The 26,472-nt window shown below is 45.4% G+C and overlaps 1 protein-coding gene across 1 annotated transcript in view; it reads right to left on the bottom strand.

Annotated features, from left to right (window-relative positions):
* Nucleotides 1-25,292, bottom strand: part of PSMD11 (proteasome 26S subunit, non-ATPase 11) — a 29,304-nt gene extending 4,012 nt beyond the window's left edge. Inside the window, exons 1-11 of the mRNA XM_074940647.1 lie at nt 25,141-25,292; nt 21,445-21,546; nt 14,699-14,823; nt 9,649-9,720; nt 9,212-9,269; nt 8,546-8,740; nt 7,329-7,473; nt 6,898-6,958; nt 4,986-5,048; nt 2,249-2,374; nt 1,605-1,640 (exon numbers count right to left, since the gene is read on the bottom strand). Coding sequence (XP_074796748.1) covers nt 1,605-1,640; nt 2,249-2,374; nt 4,986-5,048; nt 6,898-6,958; nt 7,329-7,473; nt 8,546-8,740; nt 9,212-9,269; nt 9,649-9,720; nt 14,699-14,823; nt 21,445-21,546; nt 25,141-25,231 — 1,074 coding nt within the window. The 5' untranslated portion in view covers nt 25,232-25,292. The remainder of the gene's footprint in view (nt 1-1,604; nt 1,641-2,248; nt 2,375-4,985; nt 5,049-6,897; nt 6,959-7,328; nt 7,474-8,545; nt 8,741-9,211; nt 9,270-9,648; nt 9,721-14,698; nt 14,824-21,444; nt 21,547-25,140) is intronic.
* Nucleotides 25,293-26,472: the final 1,180 nt, after the last annotated feature.

The following is a 26,472-nucleotide window of genomic DNA, read 5'->3' as shown; positions in this document are numbered from 1 at the left end:
GAAATGAGGTTGTATAGTAGAAGCAACCATATGGCCATGAGTAAGATACTCTCCATCACCTGACATGGCAGCTCTGGGTTTAGAGCCTCTCCGACAGTTTGGGGCAAGGACATTTCTGGGTGCTCCTGAGAGCAAGAGGAGTATTTTTATTAAGACTTACACCAGCTGAGAGTCTCCTGTATGCACTGCGGGAAGTTGATAGAGTGGGGGTCTGTACAGTCACTGTGCCAAGTTCATCCCTGGTGAAACTCCAGCCAAGGGAGCAACTAGTTTGGCCCACTACCTTTTAAGAGCTTTTCAAGTCAAGTCAAGGACCTTTCTAGAAGGCTTTGTCCCAGCTGTTTCATGACTTATATCCTGGACTGCCATTTGCTGCCCACCTGGATTAAAAAGGGCTAAGACGGATTCAGTGAGGGGGTTACTGAGCATGGAAAACTCTACAGCACTTTATAGGGAGGCTCCTTCAGACTCTTCAAATGTAGAAGAGTTAGCAAGTGGTGGAAGTAGCAGGGGCAGGACCTGGGGACAGGAGGAGGGTTTTGTAGGGAAGCCCATCTCTCCCTAAGCAAAAAACGTACACTGCAAGCATCTTACACGAACCCTTGCCCTCAAGGGGGTGTGTGACAGGGTGAACCAGGCCCTTTGAGGCCCCTTGCAGCCAACTAGAGCCCAGAAGTCTCAAATAAATGCAGCTGCAAGGCCTGAGCAAGTCAGTTCCTGGCTGGGGCCAAAAGGTGCAAGGAAGGATGCTCCACTCTGGCCAATGGGAGCTTGATGGGCTGCATTAGTTGAACCTGGGAGCAGGAGGACCTGAGGACTCTAGCCCTAAGGTAACGGACAGAGGTGAAGAGGCCAGTTGGGAAGGGAACCAGGGAACATAGCAGCAACCAAGCGAAAGAAGCAGTACATGGCTGATACCTATAGGGTCCCTGGGTTGGGACCCGAAGTAGTGGATGGGCCCAGGTTCCCCCACCGGCCACTGGGGAAGTGGCCTAAGCCCTGAGAAGGGGATACGGCTCATTCAGAAGTCCAAGCAAAGGGCTGGAATTGAAAGGGCTCAGGGCTCTGCTAAAGGCAGACTGACTGTCTGGTGAGCTCTTTGTTATGCCCCCCCAAGGGGGCTGAACTTGAGAGATGACCTGGCTGGACAGCTGGGGCAGTGAGAATCAGTGAAGACAGTCTCCAGGAAGAAAGTCCTGGGGCAGTGCTCTATAACAGAGCACAGAAGAACTTAAAGTTAGCCCAGAAGAGCCTGAGAACTGAGCCCAGAGACGGGGCTGAAGACACTACCAAGGGCACAACGACAGTCCTTGCTGGACCTCTGTTACCCCAGAAGGGGTTCACTCATGCCTACTGACTGTGTGACTGGGCCAGTGGGCTGAGTTCTAGTGAGGTCGGCAGCCTACAATGGGCACCAGGAGAAAATTAAGAGGTGAGTGCAACCGTCACAGGAGGGATTCGCCAACAGTGGATCTGCTCTACTCGTGGAGCTGCCCACACCTGGAGATTCAATGCACGGAGTTATTTCATGGTGGCCATCTGACTGCTTGGTTTCTTTGCCCTCTTTACTAAACCAACCCACAGATTTCTAGCAATGTTCTTACCTTTGAGAGCTTGATGAGGCTGGATATGTGTTCCATCTATAAAGGGAGAGGAAAAACCAATACAGATACGGGAAGTCAAGCTTTAGTTTTGCCTTTACTAGAGAACAAGAAGGTATGGGTTCTTTCTACATGACAACTCAATATTCCAGCCATCTACCCCAGATGGGTTCCTTTGCTTCATCTCATTTAGAATTCGGACCACAATAAAATTCTAATTAAAGGTGGACAGGCCACAAACTGAACAGCTGAGTCATCATTTCACTGCTTCAGTCCAGATTTAAGATTGGTATTAGTCCAGCCTCACCCCTGCCTTGGAAGACCCCTTAGAGCCAAGCACTGTCAATCAACGTGGTACAAACATGCCTATCTAGAGCATAATGAAAAAAATGAAAGAGCATGCTTTTGACAGTTCTGGAGGTTCCCCCATCAGCCCTTTGACAGCCAGTCGTTTTGAGCTGAAGATGACGACTTATGGACTCAAGTGCCAGTCCACCCAGTGGTCAGCAGAACTCATTTGAGGGAGTCAAAACACTCCCTACCACGGCAGATTACTTCACCTACCAGCCTCCTGTTTATGTCTAGGAAGCTCACACGCCAAGGATGGGGGGTGGGGAGGAAGCTGCCAGAAGTAAAGAAACACTTACCTGTACTCTGGAAAAGGGTTCAATGACTCGGATCAGATTTTGTTCCAATAAGTTATCGTAGAGTTTAGCCAAATGAGTGTTGATGATGGGGTCGTCCCTGAGCTCCACCTTATAATCTGTCAGAGCCTACAGAAGACATGCCGGGAAAAAATAATTAAGCTTGGAGGTGGTAGTGAAGACAGGTAGTTGGACTTGGCCCAGCAGGTCTCCTGTCAGGGCAGACTATAGCCTCCCTTGCCCCCAGCATGGCATCAGATGTTAAACTGCTATTACGTATTACGTAGCCAGAAGGTCAGTGTCCAGCACCTCAGCCTAATGATTTTGCTGATTAGTATCTTTCTTCACATTCTTTATAATGATGTGACCCAGAGGCCTAGGTAAGCAAATGCATTTGTTCGCCTCTTTGAGAGGTTTGGCATAATAGGGTTTCTCCCTTCAATTTGCGTTTTCTTCCTGAAGAATCTTTTAAAAGGCTTCAGTCCAGGAAGATAAAAATGTTTAAAAAGCAATGGAAGTTTCCAAATGGGAAATCATTTCAAACGAATGAAAATCTAAGCAGGCAGCGGATTTCTTCAGGCTTACAAGGAGGAATATTTTATGCAGGAGTGAGGAGAGTGAAGAAAGGAAGGGGATACTAGCCACAGAATTTACTCCTGGGGGAATTCTGCCCCACTGTGCAAGAGCAGAATTAATGCCCCCTGCAGATTTTACTTTCTCCATGCAGAAAAACTGATTCATGCATCCCACCCAGGCAGTGGGGGCTAGGGGGGGGGAAGGTGGAAAAAGAGAGAATATCTGGTTAGGACATCAGGAGCAGCCGGGGGAGATGTAAATCACCACCTCAGGGGGGCAGGGCGGGTGTGCAAACAAGACTCTGTCCCTCTCATGGTGCATCCGGAGCTGGGGATACCTTGACTGGTGCGGCCGGCTGGGCAGGCGGGGGCAAGGAACCCACCCCCGGGAGGCTCCCCCAGTTTCAGGAAACCCGTACCGCAGCCCTGCTGCCTGCCCCCATCGCTCCCCAGCCGCAGGGGGAGAGTCACTGTGGGGGGATCTGCCCAACCCCCCACACCCAGACCTCCCCTGCTGAGCCACAGCCTCTGCATCTGGACCCCGACTTCCCTGCCAACCCCCATTCTCGCAACCAGACCACTCCCTGCTGAGCCCCCTGCATTCAAACCCTCACCCTGCCAAGCTCCACCCCATCAAACCCCCCCACACCTGGACACCTACCCCACCAAGCCCCAACCAGCTACACCCAGACCATCCCACCCCATGGACATCCTTCCTTAGTCCCCTGCGCCCAGACCCATGCTGAGCCCCATTCCCCAGCCCCGCAACCCAAAGCCCTCTGCTGAGCACAAGCCACCTTCACTTGAACTGCCTGCCCACCCCCATTCACAGAGTCCCAGTCCCCACAACGAACCCTCCGATAAGGCCCTGTGCATCCAAATCTGCTCCCCCACATCCAGACTCCCCACAGAGCCACCCACACCCAGATTGCGCCACACAGAACCTTCTCACCCCACACCTGGATCCCCACACACTGAGCGCTCCACACCTGGATCCTGCTGGGCTTAGCCTGCCAGCCCCACACTTGGATTAGGAGGGCAGCGTTGGGCATGCAGATTCTGTCCCTATCACTTGCTGGGGAGCCATATAAATATGCTAATATGTCTACTAAGGAATTTGTCAAAAAACCACAAAAACCCACATTTCCCAAATCTTTTTTTGTTAATCACATACTTGCTGACAGGTATTTTGAAATAAATTACCAAAATAATTAAGAGTTGTGTGATTATATTGTGTTATTTTGACACAAAATATGCAAAATTTTGTAGCATTTTAAAACATTGTGCACAGAATTTTTAATTTTTTGCACAGAATTCCCTGAAGAGTAAAAAGTGGCATTTTTAGAGTACTAGTGACTTGAGTCTATAGGCTTCAGCCTAATCTGCAGTGAACACAAGTTCCATCTTCCATAATTTAGTAGCTCCCTGCTCAAAAAAGGCCAACTACATGAATAGTAGCAGGGTACTGAAGGTCACAGGTAAGATGTACCTCTCTTGGCTGGAGAAGGGGACAAGTTTACAGAGCACCAGGGCCACTGCTCTGTCCCTCAGCACAGGAATTTGCTCTGTTCTGCTCTAATGTGATAATTTGTCAAGTTTCACTTCTGTTGGTAAATTCTGAATAACGCAAAATTCTCAAAAAGTGGCAGAGTATCTTGTGGCACCTTATAGACTAACGGACGTATTGGAGCATAAGCTTTCGTGGGTGAATACCTACTTCGTCGGATGCATGTAGTGGCAAAATTCTCAAGTGTTCCCAAATTTCCTCCCTTTTCATATTAATAGCAAATGGTTTGTTAAGAGTATTCAGGCTTCAAACTTCGTGTTGTTATGCAAATCATGTGGTATTGAGCCAGAACAGCACAAATGCTACAATCAACTAAGCAATTTAAAACGGTCTTTCAGTAAAAGGTGAAAGATTCATATATTCCAGCTTCATTTTTTCCCCACAAATCTGTGCTAGAAGAACTAGACCACTTAATTGTTCACGGAAAGCAGATTGGTCAAAATGGTATTAGTTTTCAAACTCAAGCAAATACCCCAAGAACACTCTTTCTGCTATAGCTTGGCTCCATCACGAGCACTAAAACTTCCATCTTTTCACACAGTCCTCCGGACACTTAAAATGCAACCTCTTCCCACCTGGAGCCTTCCTGCTCACTTACCTTTTCAAAGTCTGCCAGCGATCGATTCTTACTGGCCTGTGCCACACACTTTAGAGCTTCTGTCTGCAAAGAGAAAATGGAGCTAGTGTTAGTATTTGGTGGTGTCCAGAAAAATGTTATGCCAGTTGAATGGAGCACGGAGAAAGTTCTTAACTACAAAAAGAAGGAATGTTCCCTTTGCAACAAAGTCTCATGTCTGTTTAATTCCATATACACAGAACAAGAACATCAGCTGACCACAAAGGAAGGCGAAAACCCAACAGTTGCAGGTCATCTAGTATCAGAACAGCTTCATGCTGACAAAGAATTGGAGTTCTGTAATGTTTGAGAGCTGCAGCAAAAGGATGCAGTTCCTATCAAGGTTGAATGTAGGGAGTAACTTCAGTTGCAGTTCTGCAACATGCATATTTCAGAACTGCCTTCAGAAGCTGCAAATTTAGGTATTTTTAGCCAATTAAAATCACATTTCACACCTCAGTTCCGCTGTCTCAGGTTGGTGGGGGGGAAGAGGGGTGTCACTAGATGTACTAGTGACATGGGCTGTATTACAGGAAGCATTTCCTGCATGAAAGAGAATTTTGTGTCTAATCTTCCTAATAACTGTAGAGAAGGAGAACTGTACACAGAAACAAGGACTGAAACATTACCTTGCATGTTAGAGTTGAGGATCAGTACTAATAAAGAGCTAAAATGGCTCTGGTAAAGATTTGCTAGGCCTGGCATATTGCAAGGATTCAGACTTTCCAATCACCCCATCATGATTAACAATGTGCTTTGCTCCCTCCCAATCCCACTTAACTGCAGCAGACTCTCCCAAACAAATGGATACTTTATACTGTGGGAAAAGCTGGATACACTACTTTTCAAGTTAATCAGCATTACTCAAACAGCGTAGATGCATTAGAAAGGCAGTGTGGTCTAGTGGTTAGGGCACTGGTTGGGAGTCAGGGGACATGGGGTTGTGTTCTCACATGCCGCTAACTTAGTGTGCGGTGTTGGGCACTTCATTTTCTCATCTATTAAATGGGGATAACATCCCCCTGTGAGGTCGGGAAGTAATATTTGAAGTGCTCAGATACCATGATTGTTGGGGGAGGAGGGGAGAGAGAGAGGGAACAACAAATACAAGTATCCAGCAGTATCATGCGCAATGGAACATAGACCAGCCCAATACAATAGCTGGGTAGGAAAGACCAGGGTTTATTTAGAAATATGGTACAGACAAGACACCATTCATTCATTCACTGTTCACTCATCCTTCCTGAAATGGGTACTCCATCTTATCAATAATCAGTGCTTACCACAATCCTCTTATTAGCTAGACCTCATAATCCCCTGTGCTTTGATGGAGAAACTGAGCCAGAACAGTTACATGATTAATCAAGACCACAGAGGGTGTAAATGGTTAAGCCTCGATCAGTCTTTAGGACTTCCTGGCTTAGTCCCATGTTCAGCCTACACCTCATTAAAAGCACGAGCTGGTTTGTTACTGCAGGATCACTCCTGTGTACCAAGGATAGGTTAGTTATTTTAAGACTAAGCCAGCGCCCTGGAGATCATTTGCTTTGAAGAAAGGGCCTCCATATTTAAAGAATTACATGGAAATTGCAAGCGGTTTCATTTCAATAAAAAAATCCTGTTTGTTCTAAGATATTAGTTGCTCGGCTTCACCTTACACTCTTCTGGATCTCTCAAGAACTGCTCAGCTATCTCTGTATGCAGAGGGACTTTCAAAGTGAGCTAACACAAGCAAAAGCATGACACAATTCAGCCATACATGCTGGGCCCAAGCCTGCAAGATGCTACATCAATGTGCTGAGTGTGCTTAGCTTCCATTACAGGATCAGGCCTCAGCTGAAGTATGGAGAGAGACAATGAAGGAAGACTGAAAGGCTGAGAGAGTTTTCTATACCTGTCTTCCTGCATACCGCAGAGCAAGCTTCCCACTCACTAATGCCTGCACATCCTCTGGGCTGGAGAGAGAAGGGAAGGAAACAAGTGTCACTGTGGTTCTAAATACAGGTATTAACAGTTACCTTTTCCAGCTGAGCCACAACCTTCCTGACTCTCACATGCCTCCACATAAGTGCTGAACAAAATCATCTCACTCAAGTTTTCCATTATAAAACTAAAATGTCTTGGACTTAATTTCTAATAAGAACCTGGGCATTCCCAGGAGACATGAGATTACCAAGGCTCTAATATTAAAGAAATAGAAGCACGGAATTAGTTTAAAAAAAGAAAAACAGCATTGGCCGAGTGTGGTCAGCTGTGAGACTGGAATAGGCAATTCCATTCCTGTTTCAATGTAAGTGTTCGTCCCACAACCTACGTGCCACCTACGTGTTGAGCATGATTTTGCACAGCAACATGTATTTCAATGCAGTGATGGCTTTTGGGCTGTCAATTGAATCGTATCCCTCAAATGCCTCATAAAAGTAGGAGTAGGCTGTTTTCCAGTCCTTTTCTTCTGCTGCATGGATAATGCCTGTCGAGAGAGGGAAAAACAGGCAGAAGTCAAACTCAGTTCTGCATTCAGCTGGAGACAGATGGAAAGTGTGGCTGCTTAATGCTGTATGTTGCACTTTACTGCAAGGGATACTTTCCCTTTAAACTCACTTAGTCCTGAAGTCCTCTAAACCCTCGTTCTCTCTTCCAAGTAGAGCAAAACAGATAGATAGTAAACCCAGAAAAACCCGCACAAAAGGTGTGGCTCTAGCAAGATAAAAGCAATAAAGTGCTGAAACATACGTTGCACCTCCTCTGTCTGTTCAGATAATGTCTACAGTACCAGCTTCTCCAAATGACATACATAAGAAAAGTTATGGGACCACTGGAACTGCAAGTTAAAGGCATCTTCCCAAGCTCATTAGTACAAATGATCGCTTAATCAGTTTTGCCTGGTCAGAGATTGTGAGCAACTGAACTGCTGCATAAATTTACCACCAGATTGAAATAGGGAAAATCTACAGCTGCAACAAATGGCTGTTTGCTTTTCCCTGAATAGCAGCGGAGCTAGTGCTTTCACTGTTGCCAACTTGTGAGATTTTATTATGACTCATGATATTCTGTGTTTTACTTAAAGTTCCACCTCCTGAAATCAAGTGAGTACATAAGATTCTAACCTTTCATTTTAAAGAGTTTCTGGGCCTTATGGCTGCAGAGGAAAGCTTGAAAATATGACCCAAGTGCACCCAGAAGGCTTGAGAGCCAGAAGGCAAAGAAAAAACCCATAATTTTTAAAATCTAATGATTTTTAAACCATTCATTTTGGTGTTTGATGTGTATGCAGTGTTGCCGCTCTCAAAAACATCACAGCAATGAAAGTGGGTTAAGAAAGAAAGCAAGCATGAGTCTCCATGAACAAACTGAGGAGATCAGAGGGTTGAGGAATAGTTATCTAGATCAGTTGTGAGCACCTCTCAAATGTTTGTAAACTGGGTCACATTGACAGCATTACAATTGTGGTAACATGAAGTACCACATCTGTCACTACGGACAGAGGAGCCATATCACAGTCCACTGATGTTCGACCCTCCCTTTCTCTTGAAGGGCTTTACCTGACTGCATGTCCAGTGCTGCCTGCAGTTTGGGTGGGCAGTAGATTGCATTGGCTGTAGTTCGTGCAGAGGTTAAAGCTGCTCTTGCTTTTGGCAGATTGCTCAGGGCATGGTATGTCTTGCTTTCTAATAGCTGCACTTCAACCAACAGAGCCTTGTCATCCATCTTTTTCAACTCCCGCAGGAGCTGAGATCCTGACAAGAGACATGAACAATAGCATTTGTAACTTGCTCCAAACCGCTCTTTGGTCAGTGGGAGCAAATCAAGATCACTGTGGACAGCACCTCCTTCCCCAAAGTAATGCTGCTTTTCAGACATGCATTCAGTGCCTGGAAGAGTCCAGGGTGCTCATGCCCACATTCTGTGGTTCTAAGGAAAAAAGAAAAAAAAAAAATGGACGGGAAGCATAATAGTTCAGTCTGGATCCAGAGTACAGTAGTCTTGGATCAAAGTGGGATATGAAAAAACTAGGGACAGTTCTGCATTACAGACAGGAGACCAGTTATTAAGATGGCAGACTTGATACAGCACTGAGAATGTAAAGTCTTTGGGTCCCTACTAGGCTGGTCAAAGTGTCCTCGTACATAATGCAACTCATCGTTCCCCATATTAGCCTTATTTTTAATTTGGAAGCAGTGAACTATTGCCACCAAGTGGCAACTTACCTAGCTGCAATGCCTCTTGGTACCTCTTTGTATCAAAGTACAAAGACACCAGCCTTGCCTGGAGAAGAGAAAAGGAATTGCTGAGAGGGAAGTCAGAGAAAAGTAACAGATTTTGCAAAATGAAACTTGGTATTCTCATTAATTTGCACTTATTGGCTATGTTAGTGTTCTGCTTTGTACTGTCTAATTCCAAATGCTGTCAGGAAGCTCTGCTGGATCTAAACACAACTGGGAAAATACTCTCCCACCAAGAAAAATCTCTGGCCAAGTTGCCGCAAAAAGTGCAACAAATCTTAGCATTATCATGTTGCCCTGTCACTTGTGCAGTTCTGGGGAACATAAAAAAAAGCTCTCTGCATTTACAAAACACTGAATACAGTCAAGTGGAAAATACACTCCCCCACCACACACACACACCCCCCCTCCCCCCCCCATACCTCTAGAGCCTGGCGTAGGAAAGTCCTCTTCTCTGATTTGGCCCATTCAATACACTCTAAGCACAGGTCGACCTTAGGGGGAACAAAAAGAAAATAGTCTTCCATTCTCTTTGTTACAGGAAGATGATCCAACCCAAACAACGAAATCACTGTTCGATACACAGCAGTGACAAGCAAAATAAAATGGGGAGAAGGTGGTGCTGATTTCAACTGCACTGTTTAGGCCTATAAGGCGAATCTTACCACATAGGTCCAAAGGCCTGTGCTAAACACCAAGTTATCCATTATGTTATGAATTACACCTGGTAGGACACGCACACAAATGCTACGAATTACACCTGGTAGGTCACACACAGTTCGAATCTAGGCTGAGGCACATAAACAAAGTCCACAACTGCCGAGTTCCCAAAAAACACCAAGTTTATTACGTTCGAGCGTGGTGCCCCCCTGCTAGCCAGGAGGGGACCCCGAATACAGACTATACAAAGGTTATATACTTTTTAGCAAAGCATGTTGCCCTCGTCATCGGAAACCTTAGCCAATAAACAAACCCTTTTCTTATCTACCACCTGTCCCTGCTTGGTGCATTCCTCCAGCTAAACTAGTATGTTAATTACACAGCATGGTCCTAAAGCCATGCATCAGTAACTTTTATTATCAGGATGGCAGGCCTCACATCAAAGGCCAGGAGATAGGGAGTTTAGGGACTGACAGAACAGATAGCGGGAGTCAAGGCAGGCTGGAGACAAGGAGGAGGATTTTCACAGGAATGCAGTATCTAAGGAACACTCCTCCTGGTGCATGATGTGCTTGCTTTTAGACAATGGTGGGCCCCAACCAAAATGGAGTCACATGTGCTAACTTTTCCTTAACAATTACAGACAAATATTAACCTGACTGAGGCGCAGGTTGAAGTCAGTGGCCTCAGAAGCAGAGATTTCACAGTACAGTCAATTATGACATACTTATCCTCTGTGTTTCAGTCAATCTTGACCTTGGGATCATATACAGCTAAAACATAGCCTCACATTAGATACCCTTGAGGTGGGATTTTCATTAAGTTGTATCAAACTTGTGAGACTTCTGTAAAATGAGGACTGCAGCAGGTACCAAGCAGAAGGTATGTATTTAAGCCTGACCTTATAACCTCATGGGAATGTTACAAGAATGGAGATAAAAGGGCTATGTTTAGAATATAAACTACTTAATATTACTAATTTAATCTCATGTCGTGATTGCTAATCACTGTCTGTTACTGTATATTACATGTATTTTAAAAACCCAGAGGATAAGCAAGAGTTTCTCTCTAGCGTAAGTCTCTTGTAGACCCAACAGGACTACACCAGAAATGAAACAGAACCTCCTCACTCCACTGCAATAGTGGCGGTTTCTCCTAGTGAGAGCAACATGCACTTGTTCCCACAGGTAAGCCCACTGCTGCGAAAGGCACAGTTGAGGTGGTTTTCCTTTGATTTTAGACTTTAATTATATTGATTCAAACAAAATTTGAGAACACAAAATAACAGCCAGTCAACTGCTGAAGTGTCATCCTGTCAGTCAGATAAGTGAGGAGGAACTCCCCATGGTCTGTGTTGTCACAGACAGAGCAGAAAATTAAGCATCTAGATCTTATGGTTATGAAGAAAATCAAGTGTTAACATATCTTCCTGGCTCCAATGCTATTACTGTTGCTCCTAGTTCTCTCAAAAAGCTGTAGCATGAAATCAAGGCTACTCTAGGCAGTTTCAGCTCGGCTACTCAGGAGCAGCTGTGAAACTGACAAGAACAGTGTCATATCTGCTGCTGGAGAAAGCTATGATCAGTAGCAGAGACAGGCCTGGGAGATATTCAGGGGCAAGGATCAATTACAAATGGAGACTAAAGGAGGGCAGAAGCCACCTCAGCAGGCAAGAGGCTCTGGCACATGAGAAAGCAAGCTCTCTTTTCCAACAGCCCAGTTTAATCACACAGAGATAGAGCCAGTGGCTGAGACAAAGGATGGCACCCCTGAGCAGTATCCAAGATCAGCAATCCCTGCCCTTCCTATCAGTTGGGATCTGGATCACTGGGTTTCTCACTGAGACATTGCCACGGCCATTTCTGGTAGTGCCCCAAATGATATGGGCCTCTGGCTTGTAGAGGTCTGAAGTTTTTCAATCCCTTAGTTATAGGAGTTACCCAAGACCAGAGGAGGATAAAGTATCAGAGCCAGAACTTCAACTAAGAATCACTTTCCCACTAAGAATCGCTGCCAATTAGCTCTGGAGCAGCAATGCAGCTACCATATTCCATCAGAGAGGTAGCAGGATTCCTGTAGTGCTGAAATGATCTCTACAGCACACTAATAAAATGCTTCACAGTTATCTGCACTGCTCCAGCTCCTTCCATCCAAGAGGACTTCATAAACAAACATCCCTATGTCAGAGATAAAGGAAGCAGAGGCAGAAAAGTGACATTTTGTCAGTCACACAAGTTATGTAGAGGTGCTGGGAACAGAATCTAGGTTTCTTGACTCCTTGTCCTGATCTCTAAGATGACTGTGCAACTGGCATCATAGGGTTTCATTTCTCTATGCTTCCCTATCAAGCATATTTGGCTTATAAATACTTTTTAACTGCCAATCACACAGACTCTACCATCCTGGGGTCAGACAGTATGGTTCTTCTGGCTTGCAAAGAATCACCAATAAAATACTTTTATTGTTGGAGTCCTGGTGGTATTCTTCCCTATACAGAGCTATTTTAATTTTAAATGAAAATGTCTGGATGTAGAGAACTATTTGGCCGTAGAGAGACATGACTCTTGAATTCATCTGTAGGTTCCCAAGTTTCCTGTCTTAAGTGTCGTGGTGCATTGTTAAACAGTTGCATGTTTCACTCTAGAAGTGACTGACTATACCTAAGGGAGTGAAGTGATCCTGTGTATAATGATTAAGGTACTTGATATGTTTAAAAGAGTTACATAAGATTTAACACCGCCAATTGCCATTAAGCATATGCAAAAAAAAATCCCAAAACTTTTAGATCATTCAGACAGTGAACTAAAAAAAGAAAATGAAGTACATTTTAGGTCCCAAACATTAACCAAACTGTTTATGCATAATAAAGTGAGGCCTTCATCTAAACACTGGGTAACATTTTCAAAAGTGCGTAAGAGATGTAGAAGCCCAAGTCGCATTTTCAAGTGAGATGGTCACTTAGCAGCCTAAGTCATTTAGGCACTTTTGAAAATTGTACCTACAATCTCAAGATGGAATAACATGAGAACCAATTGTTTACACCAAGGCACCCTCACCAGCATTAGAGTCCCATCCCAATCAGAACAGATTGGGAAGTTAGCATCTCTGATTGGAGCACATCTTATCCCGAAGGATGCAGAACTTATAAACTATGCACAAGGATCTCTGCAGCTACCTCTGAAGTAAAAGAGAAGCTGCCTAAGAGAGCACAGCAACACTGCACAAATGGAATCGTCTACAAGAGCAGGAACAGTTGGTTGTCACTTCAGATCAAGGGTAGAAAGTTCATTTAAAGTCAGCATGAGGCAGCAGTTCACTTCATTGTAATAGCAGAAGAATTGGTACGGGAGTAACTTCTCTCCTCATTGCTCACCAGCTGAAAACAGGTTATACTGTGGAAGTGATGTGCTGGCTCTGAGTGTTTAAAAGGTGCCATATGTATCTACTGGTGTTGCACTGAAGATCTCTGAAGTAATAATTCACTAAGTTTTTGTGGCTTGTGCAGCAGTTCATAGCCCCGGCACCTCTGGGCTTGCTGCATCAGTTATGAAAGTAAAAAAAAAAAGTCGCTTGAGCCCCGGCACCTAACTGCCTATGCTCTGGCACCTCTCATTACAAATTAAGCACTGGCTTCCAAATATGTCTGGAGCTGAATCTTTTGACTGAACTTGGTGATGTACCAGCATCAGAGTAATGGCTGGGATACAGTACTGTGCTAGCCTAATCAGCAGGGTGATGTCTGCCTTTCAGTGTGTCCATCTTTCTGGACTTATTTTTCCAACTATTTGAACATGTACTAGCCTTTCCATAAAAGTTGCTCAGATTTTTCCCCGAGTCCCTTATCCTCACTTCCTATCCCACATCAGCAGAAAGTGTCAGCTATACCAAAATCTACAGTCACCTAGTTTGAGGATACTCATAAGCTGGTGGTGCACACCCCCTAAAACAGCCTGAGTTAGCCACTTTGCCCAAGAAACCCAGCCTGCAGAGCTAAGGCAAACGGGATGAAACTTAACCAAAGGCTTAATTTAGACTGAATGTTGTGAAACCTTTCCTACTGGTGAGATCTATTTGGCTGAGGTAGTCTCCTCAGGGAAAAGATGAAAGCTACATTAAATAGAGAATTGACTATGCTTGATGGAGTCATCCATTGGTTAGAGAAGGAAACAAAGGCAGGACTCCAGGGCTCCATTCCTTGCTCTGCCACTGTGGGCAAATCACGGTGCCTCAATTGAGCAATCTGTAGTATGGAGTAATACTTGCCTGAAAGAGGTGTTGCAATACGGGGTGCTTTGAGATCATAAGCTGAAAAATGGTAAGTAATATACACCAAGTTCCATCCACCTTCTTAATTTTATAAGACCCAATTATTCTATGAACCATTCCAGACTTAACACACTCACCACTCTGGTCATGTGTTGTGACATATTGCACCTACAGACTGAGTTCTTTGGAGCAGGTATATTGCACCTCATCTAGCATTCTGTACCCTGATCACACTATATAAAATTACTAAAACTGTACATTTAATAGCAGGCAACATGATTCTCAGAAGTTTAGAAAGTCCAAGCTAAGAAGTACTTCATTCCTAGCATACTGAGGTTTCTAGAAAATCAAGTAATTTCTTTCAGTTTACATAGTTATGCATGAATTAGATTGAGAGTAGCCAATATTTTATTACCAGAATATAATCAGATGCATTACATAGTGAGCATGTCTTGTGACACATTACAAATTATTCTTCACTGTACAGCAGAACAAAGCTGTAAGCCTTTGAGGAATGAGCTCGTGTCTGAATTCAAGGGGTCTCACCTCCTGTCCTGTAGCTGCCTCCATATCGAGGAACAGATCAAGGAGAGATCGGACTAAACGGGCTGCCTTTGCTTTGCTGATGGAATTCAAGAAGGGTCGAACATACTTCAGAAGTCCTCCAAGTTCTGTATTCAGGACAAATGAGCCATGAAAGAACAACATTTGGGCATTCAAACTACAAGACACACAATAATCTAATGTTATATTGCAATCTGGGTACTCACTAGGTCTACATACAGCAATATTTATTATACCAAATACTTGAAAAACAGCATATCCTGTAAGTCAGTAGTAAATGATGACTCCCAAGGAAGAGTGTATAGTAGTTAAATTAGAGACTGGAAGCCAAGACTTTTGGGTTTTATTAGTGGCTCTGATGCTGACCAATTATGGGACCTCTGGCAAACCACTCCATTTGCCTATTTATAAAAGCATACAATAATAATACTTACCTCAAGTGTGTTTTAAGGCTCTTAATGTTTGAAAAGTGCTTTGAGATTTTTGGATAAGAGGGGCAATGGAGTTTGTAATGCACGTGTATTCTTTGTCTGCTCTGGTTTAATATTTTAATGTACCCTCCCTCACCCACCTTCACAAGAGATAGGTCAGATTCACAACATAATATACATTCTCAACAGGAAGAATAGTTATGAACATGAAATTTTGCATACATTTTCCATTATGTGCATTATTTTAGATCTTAACTTATTTTCCAGTAAACTAATTTTCTGCTCTGCTTATTAGTTTGTACCTTAATTTACACTTATGTAGTGCATCTCAGCTTAGTGTAGTGAATCCCCAACAGATATGAATTCTATGATTCTATGGGCTATACAATACAGAGCACTTAATCCTACACTGTGATGGAATGTGGCAGCAAGAGCATTCAATGCTGCCCACACCACCACAGGAACAGAAGAGAAGATGTACCCAACTGAACTACCTGGAGGATTTAGGAAGGCAGAGCCATTAGAATTTTGCCAGGACTCAGAGTTAACAGCACTGCTCTTGTGGTAATCACCATGGGATCTATAGTGACAAGTTGTCCTGGTGTCCGATTACATTCCATCGGAAAGATGACGTTTCCAGCAGCACAGCACCCCCTAGCAGAAAGCTAAAGCACTGGCTCAACACTTAAGGAAGTGTGTCCTTATTTCCTGCACAATCTCCCATCAGGTATTGACTACACCCGACACTGCTTAGCTTACCCAATCCGACAGGATGACAGTACAACATGACACAGCTATGGACTATCAATAGTATGCTACGTTTGCATAATTTGCTTAAGTTACCTGATAATCACTTCACAATTCTTACTTTAAACCAAAAAAGGAGAAAACTGAAATCTAAGAATTGGATGAAGGTTTGGTTTTTTAAATCTCTTTATTGAAATTACTATACAAAATGCATTAAGTTCTTGTTGCTTCTCATACATTTCAGTTTTTTTGGGAGTCCAATAAAGATAGTCAAGAAACAATATTCTTTAATACTGTATGTATTACCATATTGTGTTATTGCATAAAAATTCTCCCAGCTCTATAAGAATGTGCAGATTGTTTCCTCATACTTTTGGAGGAGTGCACATTTGTTTATTTTTAAACCTTTAATCAATAATTACATCACAAACCAGATTAACATTTTGAATCCTACCCCATGCTTAATTTAAAAGTATTCTATCCCACTTGGTAAAGGTGGTGTGTTACCATTTCCATGCATGGGAAGCAATCATTTTAGCACAAATGAAACCTATTAATCTTGTGTCCCTTTGAGTTCAGTGCAGGCTGTTTTGTATCTTGTAATAATACTTGGGCACCACAAGTCATGAGTATGTTCACAACGCACTGCTAGGATTTATATGGGAAACATGACAAAGCAGCAGTTAATCTCAATCGCACCCTGCCTGAGATCACTTTGCTCAAGATCCTTCCAATTTAGGAGTTATTATTGACTGTATTTCTCCTATGTTTGAATGTACAGTGACCAGGAACTTTCATTAGTGTCCTGACCTTTTCATAAAAGCAAATAATGTTACTACTACTTCACAGGCCAGCAGTGGAAGTAACAAGAGATTACAGCTTTAACGGACCATGATTTTGGTGGCATTCATTCTTAAAACACTCATTCCACTGAAAGCTCCTAAACTTTATAAGCTACCTAAGAGAGGTAAAAGTACTTGTCATTATAGGGAGAAGGCAAAGACATCTCTTCAATGGCTTGTCTCATAACGAATGCAACCCATCATGACAGCAACAAACTGACTATGGCCTTTTCTCCCAGTGCCACAACAAATAAGAACAGGTTTCAGAGTAGCAGCCGTGTTAGTCTGTATCCGCAAAAAGAAAAGGAGTACTCGTGGCACCTTAGAGACAGCTCACGAAACCTTATGCTCAAATAAATTTGTTAGTCTCTAAGGTGCCACAAGTACTCTTTCTTTTAACAAATAAGAAGTTTGCCAAATATAGAATAAAACCTCTAACAACCTTCCCTCCTGCAGTTAAAAGGGCTGCCTCTGGATCGGCCCATTGGACTTAGGAGGAAGGGAGCATATAGGCTGAAGTGACACAGCAGATGCAATGATGACATGAAGACACTATGTTCTTCCTTGCTCCCTGACGCAGCCTGTTTTTCCACTGAACATATCGGGCAAGGCTTGTTTCCCTCCAGACATGATCCTGCATACTTAGCTTTGGGTCATATTACTAAATTAGCTAGTAATTTCTTGTCTTCTTCAGCCCCCCCCCACCCCCCTTTCAAAATCCATCAGTTTCTCAAGTAACACAAGGCACTACCTCATCTCCTGGGCACAATGCCTCTGCAGCATCCCCTGGCTGGTCAGGACCAACTCAAACATAGGTCTTCTGCACAAAGATGCAGAATGCTAATAGGCCAAAATTCCTAAAAAAACAGGATTTTCAGGTTAAACATTCAGAGAACATAAATATTGCACCTGATTTAAATAGCCTTGCCCAACCCTGCCAGGTAATTCATCGAGTTTTATTTCACTAGAGATCTGACTCAAAAGGAGGCCTAGAATGTTGAGTCACTGGGAGCAAGACAATAAATCCATATATTTTACTAATTTGTGGCTGAGGGATTATAAATTCATGCCCACAAACTGCAAGTTCCAACAGAAATTTCTTTCCCCTTGGAATTACTGCTAACTATTTTTAGTATTTTTTAAGTAAGTGTAGTGTTGGTAAGGAGGGACTGACTGACAGCCCTAGATAACTGGAAGAGCAGCCATGAAATATTAAGTCTGCTGCTCCATCACAGGAAAAAGGCAATCACACACTACAATGCCATTCACCAAATCCCTGACCTGAGGGAACAATGCCAATCCTATGGTGATGAGCAACAGTATAAGACTGGATTGATGAAGGGGTAAATTAGCCCCTTTGCCAGTTTATTTCTTAGCCTCTGCCAAGACAGATGACAATGGATCAATTGCAGCACTGCTTTTTGTAACAAGAACATTTGTCCATTAGGAACAGACTACCAATTTATTTCATGTTAACAGCAGTTTAGTGGCATGAGGGACACTTTTAACCTTCAAGCCCTACCAAATCAGGCTTTATCTTCCTTTCCTAAACTGTTGTTGTGTCTGATCTACAGAACCTTTCTTCTCTAGGAAATTAAGATCACTTCACTCCAACCCTAGAATTTTTAATTATTGTCCAGAATTTGCAGGAGACATCCTACTCGATAGAATCTATACTGCAAACTTTGCATAGCACTCCCAGCTGTAGTACTGGAGGCATTTTGAGTGCGACTCTCCACAAACTTTACAGCACAGTGTTGGGTTCTCACTCGGAAACTAGGAAGCTTTGATCCTTAGGGGATTTAGGGGAGTCAATCAGTGTGGCTGAAATGCTATAAATCTTTGACTCAATTTGTTTTGCAGTAGTTATAACTAATTCCCTGTCTGCTTTTAAAATCCTCTTTTCACCAAGGCTTTTGGGAGGACTAAAGAGCAATACCAGTGACAAGAGGAAAATGTCCTCTGGAAAATACCAGTAGCAGAGCAAAATTTATAAGTTTAATCAGTTTCATTCCTGCTGTTTATAACACAATGAAACAGTGAAATTTTCAAGAAAAACGCATCAATTTTTAGGCAGCAGAACAGAAATGTGGAGGTCAAATTCAGAGGTATAAGCGTAGACCCTTAGACTGCAGGGAGTATTTTACCCCAGCCTGATGTGAAAGTGAGCGTAACTCACTTACAAAGGACCTGAAAGAAGGCACAAAATATGACAATTTAGGATCTAGCCCAGGGGTCTCATACACACAGCCCGCAGGGTTCTTTCGTGAAGCCCGCCAAGCTCCCCGCACCCCCCCGCCGCGCGTCCCCACCGCCCCTCTGCCTACCTGTGGTGCTGCAAGCCCGGCGCCACTCCCTGAAGGGGCAGGAAACATGCCCCTGCGGCCCCAGGTGGGGGAAGAGGGCTCCGTGTGTTGCTCTTGCTTCCAGGCACCGCCCTCCACAGCTCCCATTGGCCGGGAACGGGGAACCACGGCCAATGGGAGCTTCGGAGGAGGTACCTGGAGGAGCAGCAAGAGCAGCACCTGGAGCCCTTGGCCCCCCGGGACATGGTTCCAGCTGCTTCCTGGAGCGGAGCAGAGCGGTGCGGGGCCAGGGCAGGCAGGCAATGAGCCTGCCCTGGCGCGTGCCACTGCCACCTCAGAGCCACTCTAGGTAAGCGGCACTGGGCCGGAGCCCGCACCCCAAAGCCCTCCTGAACCCCGCACCCCAACTCCCTGCCCTGAGCCCCCTGCCGCACCCTGCACACCTCCTGCACTCCCTGCCCTGAGCGCCCTGCCGCACCCCGCACACATCCTGCACCCCACATCCCAACTCCCTGCCCCTTTGGGGAAGGGGTTGGAATGGGGGCAGGGAAGGGGTGGGAAGAGGCGGGGCCTCATGAAAGGGGTGGAGTGGGGACAGGGCCAGGGTCAGCAAGGGGAGGGTGTCAGTGATGCAGCCCTCAGTCCAATACACTAGTCCTCATGGTCATTTGAGTTTGAGACCCCTGATCTAGCCTAAGAGTAATTTACACGCACCCTTCCGATTTTGCTATCTTCACACAGTGGATGACAGAAAAAGTGGCAGCGTCACTTCCACCAGGTTGAGGAGTAGAAAGAGGCATCATCTCTTTCTTTCTACCTCAGCCTCCCAGCAGAGCTCTGGGAAGCCCAAAACCTTCAGCCTGTCCTGATCCAGTGTATGCATTAAATGAGCTTCTCTGAGTGCTAGTAAATCCTCTCTTCCTTCCCAATCTTTCAGAGCATCCTTGCAGTTCTCACTAGTGGGCATCTGGTACATAAAATCTCGACTTTCAATCAAGCACCAATTTATAAAATTTGTACTAGTCTCAGTTGAGAAGTGTTTTGGTTTGGTGGTACTCTTGTTAACCAGCGATCCTAGGAGGTCACCCAAAGTGCATTACGTTGTTTGTAAAGTCTCCGGTCTTCAACTTTTATGAATCAACACCACCTAGAACAGTTTATTCCATTTTCTCTACAACTAACTGATTTATTTTTAAAGGAGGGAACTAATTTTGTATTGGTGTCATCTTAAGTTACCAGTTCAGAAAGGAACAGTTTCTTTGCATTTAGGGCAACACTGGAACAATCCACTCTGCCACAAGCTATGTTCGATTGCAAATCAGAATGTCTAGAATACTCAGACATACCTAATTTAGTACCCACATATAAACCAAAAAGCTAAAATATGTACTTATTTATGTTAAGTGGGGAATAAAGCATCTGACTTTCAGAACAGACCTCAAACTGATCAATTATTTAAGACCCCTCAGCACTTTTTAAGAGAGACTGCGGTGTTGACCAGGACAGCAGAATTAAACTCCATTGGTTAGTTACATTCTGTTCTCTTACACTTTCCAAACAACTTCAGTTTGTTTTTAAAAAGTACATGTTCCACATTATGTCCTGAATTATGGTTGCATACGGCTAAACTGCTGCCTGGCTACATCTGCAGCGGACGGAGTGAGCTTTGTCTGAAGTTGGTGCATCAATTTGTGAAGTCCTTTTGGATGAAAAGTGCTCAATAAATGCAAGATCATTATTCTCCAGCAAAAAACTGCTGAACTTTCACTGTAACAAGCATGCTATCTTAGAACTTTCCAGGGAAACAGAAGATAGGAATATAACTGAACCAAACAATTACCGATTAGAGACGTTTCACCCATTCCTCTCCTTTCATACATCTCCAAAAGAAAGACTGTCACATCTTCTCTTATGTAGAGCTGGTTGGGAATTTCCCAACACATTTTTCCATCAGTAAATGTTAATTTTTCAAAACAATCGCCCGATTCAAAAGCTTTTGAAAAATAATTTAAATTCTTGAGGTGTCCCGTTTCAACATTTTCCTCAATGAAAAGTTTTGGTTTTTTATTCAAATCAACTTTTAATGTTGAACTGGTTAATTTCTGCTAAGTGCAGGTTTCTTTTTAAAAAGGCTGAAGTCCCCAGTGTAAAGGGGGAGCTAGGGGAGTATGTGTGTGGGGGGGTGGCCCCCTAGGTTTTTTTTAAAGATTTATTGGTTTGCAAAAATTTCAGATTAACTTCAGAACAGGAAAAAAAAGTTTCCAAATTTCAAAGACTCACGGGATAGGAAGTAGCTCCCTCCACCCCAGCTCTACTCTTATGTTTGCATCTCCCTACAGACCCATGAACTTGTGTGTACATGCATGTTACAAGAATTCCAATTAGTCAGAATTTGGGCTTACCTTCTGCCTGTCCGGTTTTAGCAAGAAGCGCCCCCAGTTCCAGGATGCTCTGCTCTTTAACTTGTACTGCCTCCTCATCATTTTCCTGGACATCGCGCTTCACTAGAAGAAAGTGGAACAATACCATTTCAATCAAAACACAGAATCTACATAATTAGTTAAGTTTTTCACTTCTTTCCAGAAACTAACTAGTGTGTCAGGTAACAATGCAGTCAATCTGGCTGGAATATTTATTACATAGAAATGTTAGGTTTAGAAAGCTTAAAAACAGTTAATTATCTGGACTTTACAAACAGTTGCATCTAGCGGACAAAGTTTCTCATGTCCTGAAAACAGGTCAGATTTCAGATTCATAAAGCATCACTAAGACCTTTCCAGCTGTTCAACAAGGACTGTTCTAAAACAAGCATCTATTGTTGCACCATAAGGAGTGCTCTAATAAATGACACCTTCTAAATGGTGACATCAAGCGTAGAACCTGCAAGCTGGGTAAAAAAATACTCCCTTATTGCTTGGTGTTAGGATCCTTGTTTTTACTGCTGTTGTGTGTAATGTTGCAATCACTTGGCCAAAGCTCCACAAAAAAAATATCGCTAAGGCTGTATGAAGCGGTGAAATTAATCGGTTTGCACTTCCATGTCAGATACTGCAGGCATTACAGGCTCTCAGCTGCAAAAGTTGGAGCTGTCTCTCCTCATAAAGGTTTTCATACCTTTTGCTACTACTTAGTGCTTTACAAATATTAAATCAACAACTGTGAGACAAGCAAGTATCCCCATCTTTCAGATGAGGAAACAGAAGAACAGAAATATGAAGAAATTTACTTGACTGAGACTAGAGCTGGGATTCCTTGCTTATTTGTGCAGCACTACAGCTAGGATTATAATTCAGAAGTTCCTACTTCTCACTCCACAGAACAAGACCTTATGCCCCAGTAACTTAATATGCTCAGTATCATAAGCAAAGTAATTTTGTTTTCCCCACCACAGAAGGTCTAATTATAGTAAAAGAAATACCCACTGCCTTAAAAAAAATAGTCTACTATAGCTTGTCACATCTCTCAGCTGATAACCAATGGTACCACAAACTATTACTTTTGACTACGACTGACTTGACAAGAAGTAATAGGTATGTTTAACAGATCTGGAAGATGCCAAGCAGTACCTTAACGAGTGCAGGGGTAGGCAACCTATCGCACGCGTGCCAAAGGCAGCGCACGAGCGGATTTTCAGTGGCACTCACACTGCCCGGGTCCTGGCCACCAGTCCGGGGGGCTCTGCATTTTAATTTAATTTTAAATGAAGCTTCTTAACCATTTTAAAAACCTTATTTACTTTACATACAATAGTTTAGTTATATATTAAAGACTTATAGAAGGAGACCTTCTAAAAACATTGAAATGTATTACTGGCATGCGAAACCTTAGAGTGAATAAATGAAGACTCAGCACACCACTTCTGAAAGGTTGCCGACCCCTGAGCTAGTGTGTCACATCTCTAGTTAACATCACAGGATAAGCAAGCTTCTCAGGAACCCTAACCCTAAAAATCAGACCACACAAATGTGTATATTATTTAGTTTACAGCGTGGACCTCATTGTTTGCCCCAGGCCACCAATGCAACAGCAAGACATATTATGTTTTCATGTGTTTCCTTCCAGAGTGTCTCTTTTTTTAATATGTAGTTCACCACCTGCAGAATAGCCATCTGAGAGGTCTATTTTGAGATTATACAGTAGCCAAGGAGACATTTAACTGCCAAACACAGCACCAGTATTTGTTCAAAGCCTATCCTCAGAAATAAGTCACCTATTACAAAGCATCCAGAATTACTGATTTATTTGGCTGTTCATTTCTAGGGCTTCTTCTCTCCCCATCCCATGATCTACATTACAAATACATTCTGAGGACCTGAATTAAACATGGTTGTCCCCTGACATAACTAGGCCACTGCTCCATTTTGTAGTTTTTGCATGTCCCCGACACTGCTAAATCCTTGAGACAGTCCCCCATGACATTTGTAGTGTAGGAAGGTAGCACAAATAAAAACAAAGTGGATTCCTGAAACAAAAAAAGTTACACTGAAGATTTCTGTAGGACTTCTTCAGCCAGAATCTAGGATTCCAGTTCAACTGTTTTTATGTATGCTTTGTTTAGCACTCAGCATTACCAACACTTTCATCTGAGGTTATTTTTGCACTGCGAAACATTCATGTACCCTAAAAGGCAATTCAAGTAGCATTATGTTTTATACTATACAAGAAAAACACACTTTCAGCAGAACTCCTGAGACCTTAAGGGTGGCAAACACTAGACAACTACTACAGACCTCCCTCTGCTGACCTAACTTACTATAGCACTCACATGCTACAGTCATGGAAACTACTGAAACCCTAAACAGACCGTATCCTAAGTGGACTCTCACTGATTGCTATTGGGATGCACTGTTCATGACACTCAGTGTGAAGCAGTGTTCATGGATTTTTCCAATCTGACAATTGTATGGCTTTCCCAGTTCTACAGCATTTCACCATAGCATGAGCTGAATAGTAACATCCAAGGGGTAAGCAATAGCTTACCCGCTTTCTATTAAAGAAAACTTTCAAGCATGGAGAGATGCAGCAAAACAGCATCTGCTCCCCCACCCAAACTCAAATTAAATTTGCACAACTATGAAAAAAATGCTCTGTAACCCATTAGTGCTTAATCCACAAATTGTATTCTCTCTCCCCCCTTCACAGAACCAACTGCAAGTCTGGCCAGCACTCCAAGGCAAGGGCAGTTTCCCACCCTGGGTTCAAGTGCGCTGTTTGGAATCATTCACAAGCACACCCCTCTGATCTCTAGGTTACTCGTCAGCTGAGGTGGTCATCCTCCCGCCTGGACGGTAACCCGAGATCCGGCCATGCCGCCCTAACAGGACTGTCGCACAAGAGCAACTACACGCCACCAACCGTGGCCTCTGAAGCCCGTGGCACTTCAGAGCCGCTTACCCGAGCAAGCAGTGGGTGGAAGCGAGACAGAAACAGACCCCGGGTCACGCTCAACCCCAGACCCCGCAACGGGGAGAGCGGCAGAAACCGGATCCGCAGGCCCCACAGCAGGGAGACGCTGTTCAGAGACCCCCAGCTGAAGGGAGCCGGAGAGGGTCGGCGCCGTGCCCCGGGGAGAGCGGGCTGACAGCAGGGTCACCCCCCAAGTCCCCCCGGACCGGGACAAACACTGCGCGGGCTCCACACCACGGCGGGCTGCGGGGGGAAAGCACCTAAAGAGCGGGTCCCCCCCTCTTCCCAGAGCCTCGCTGGCTTGCCCGGGGGCGGAGAAAGGCCAGCCCCGGCCGGCAGCGGAGGGGGGCTGCCCCTGCCCGCCATGGAGAGCGCGCCCGGGGGGGGGGGTCGCCCCCCCGCTGACGGCAGGGACCGGGGCCTCTTTAAGCCCCCGCCGAGCCGGGACCCCAGGCCCGAGCTCCACGCGCTGCCCGGGAGGGCGAAGCGGGGCCGGCGCCCCGGCCCTGCCTCCCGGGCCCAGCGTGAGTCAGCAGCGGCCGGGGGCCTCACTCCCGCCGCGGGCTGCGGCCTTGCGCCCCCCCCGGCTCCCACGGTGAGTCAGCAGCCGGCACGGCCGGTCCCCCGCGCCGCCGCCGGGCTGAGGAGCGCGGGCCGCGGGCCGGCCCCGCCGCCGGCCCCGGGCCGCTCACCGATAGAGTGCAGGATCCCGATGGAGGCCTCGCGGTCGGTGGAGAGCAGGGACTGGGCTCGCTGGAACTCCAACACCGCCGCAGCCGCCATCTTAGCCGCTCGCTCCTCACGCCGAGGCCGGAAAGAGCCGGCCGGGCGCGCCGCCCCTTCCTGTAGTGGGGCATGCCGGGACCTGTAGGCCGCGCCGGGCGGAAGGGGCGCGCGGGGCATGCCGGGACCAAGAGGCCGCGCCGGGCGGAAGGGGCGCGCGGGCCGGCCTGGAGGGGTCTGATGGGAGAGAGGGGCCACGTGGGGCGCTCGTATGGGGCTGGGACCGTGTGGGGCGGTGGTATGGAGTCAGGGGAGGGGCTTTGTGGGGCACTGGTGTGGGGCTGGGGCCGTGTGGGGCGCTCGTGTGGGGCTGGGGCCGTGTGAGGCGCTCGTGTGGGGCTGGGGCCGTGTGGGGCGGAGGTATGGAGTCAGGGGAGGGGCTTTGTGGGGCACTGGTGTGGGGCTGGGTGAGACGGGCCATGTGGGGCGCTGGTATGGGGCCGGGGCCATGTGGGGCGGTGGTATGGGGTCAGGGGAGGGGCTTTGTGGGGCACTGGTGTGGGGCTGGGGCCACGTGGGGTGGTGGTGTGGGGGCAGGGGAGGGGCTATGTGGGGCACTGGTATGGGGCTGGGTGAGAGGGGCTTTGTGGGGCACTGGTATGGGGCTATGGGAGGGACTTGGAAAGACTGAGCGTGATACATTTATGAAGGGGTGCTATGATGAGACTGCCTGCAATGGCATGTGGCCCATGTACGGCTGCTAGTAGCCCATCTTTCCGACAGCTGGAGATGGGGCACTAGTTGTGGAGGGTTCTGAGTTCAGTTTGATCACGTTGTTCAATCCGTCCTTCAGCCCTCGTATAGATTGCGCCAATCACACACATCTTCCAGTCTTCGCTTATCCTGACCTTCCTTCTCCACATGTGGCCAGTCCTTTTCATGATAAAATCTTCACACGAATCCCATCTCTTTGGAGGTCCACTGAGCGATTGTTTCAATTCCCGTGGATTCCCTCTGAGTTACTATGGGGAATTCTTTCCCAGGTGTCTTGCTGCTGGGTCTTGCCCACGTGCTCAGGATCCTACTGATCACCATATTTGGGGTCAGGAAGGAATTTTCCCCCAGGTCAGATTGGCGGAGACCCTGGGGGGGTTTTCATCTTCCGCTACAGCATAGGGAATGGATCACTTGCAGGTTAAAACCAGAATAAATGGTGGATTCTCTGTAACTTGAAGTCTTTAAACCAGGATTTGAGGACTTCAGTAACTCAGTCAGAGATTACGGGCCTGTTAAAGGAGGGA

This window comes from Natator depressus, chromosome 27, assembly GCF_965152275.1.
Source record: "Natator depressus isolate rNatDep1 chromosome 27, rNatDep2.hap1, whole genome shotgun sequence".
Classification (NCBI taxonomy): Eukaryota; Metazoa; Chordata; order Testudines; family Cheloniidae; genus Natator; species Natator depressus.
Note: the sequence above shows the minus strand (reverse complement) of the source record. Positions and strands in the feature narration are given on the sequence as shown.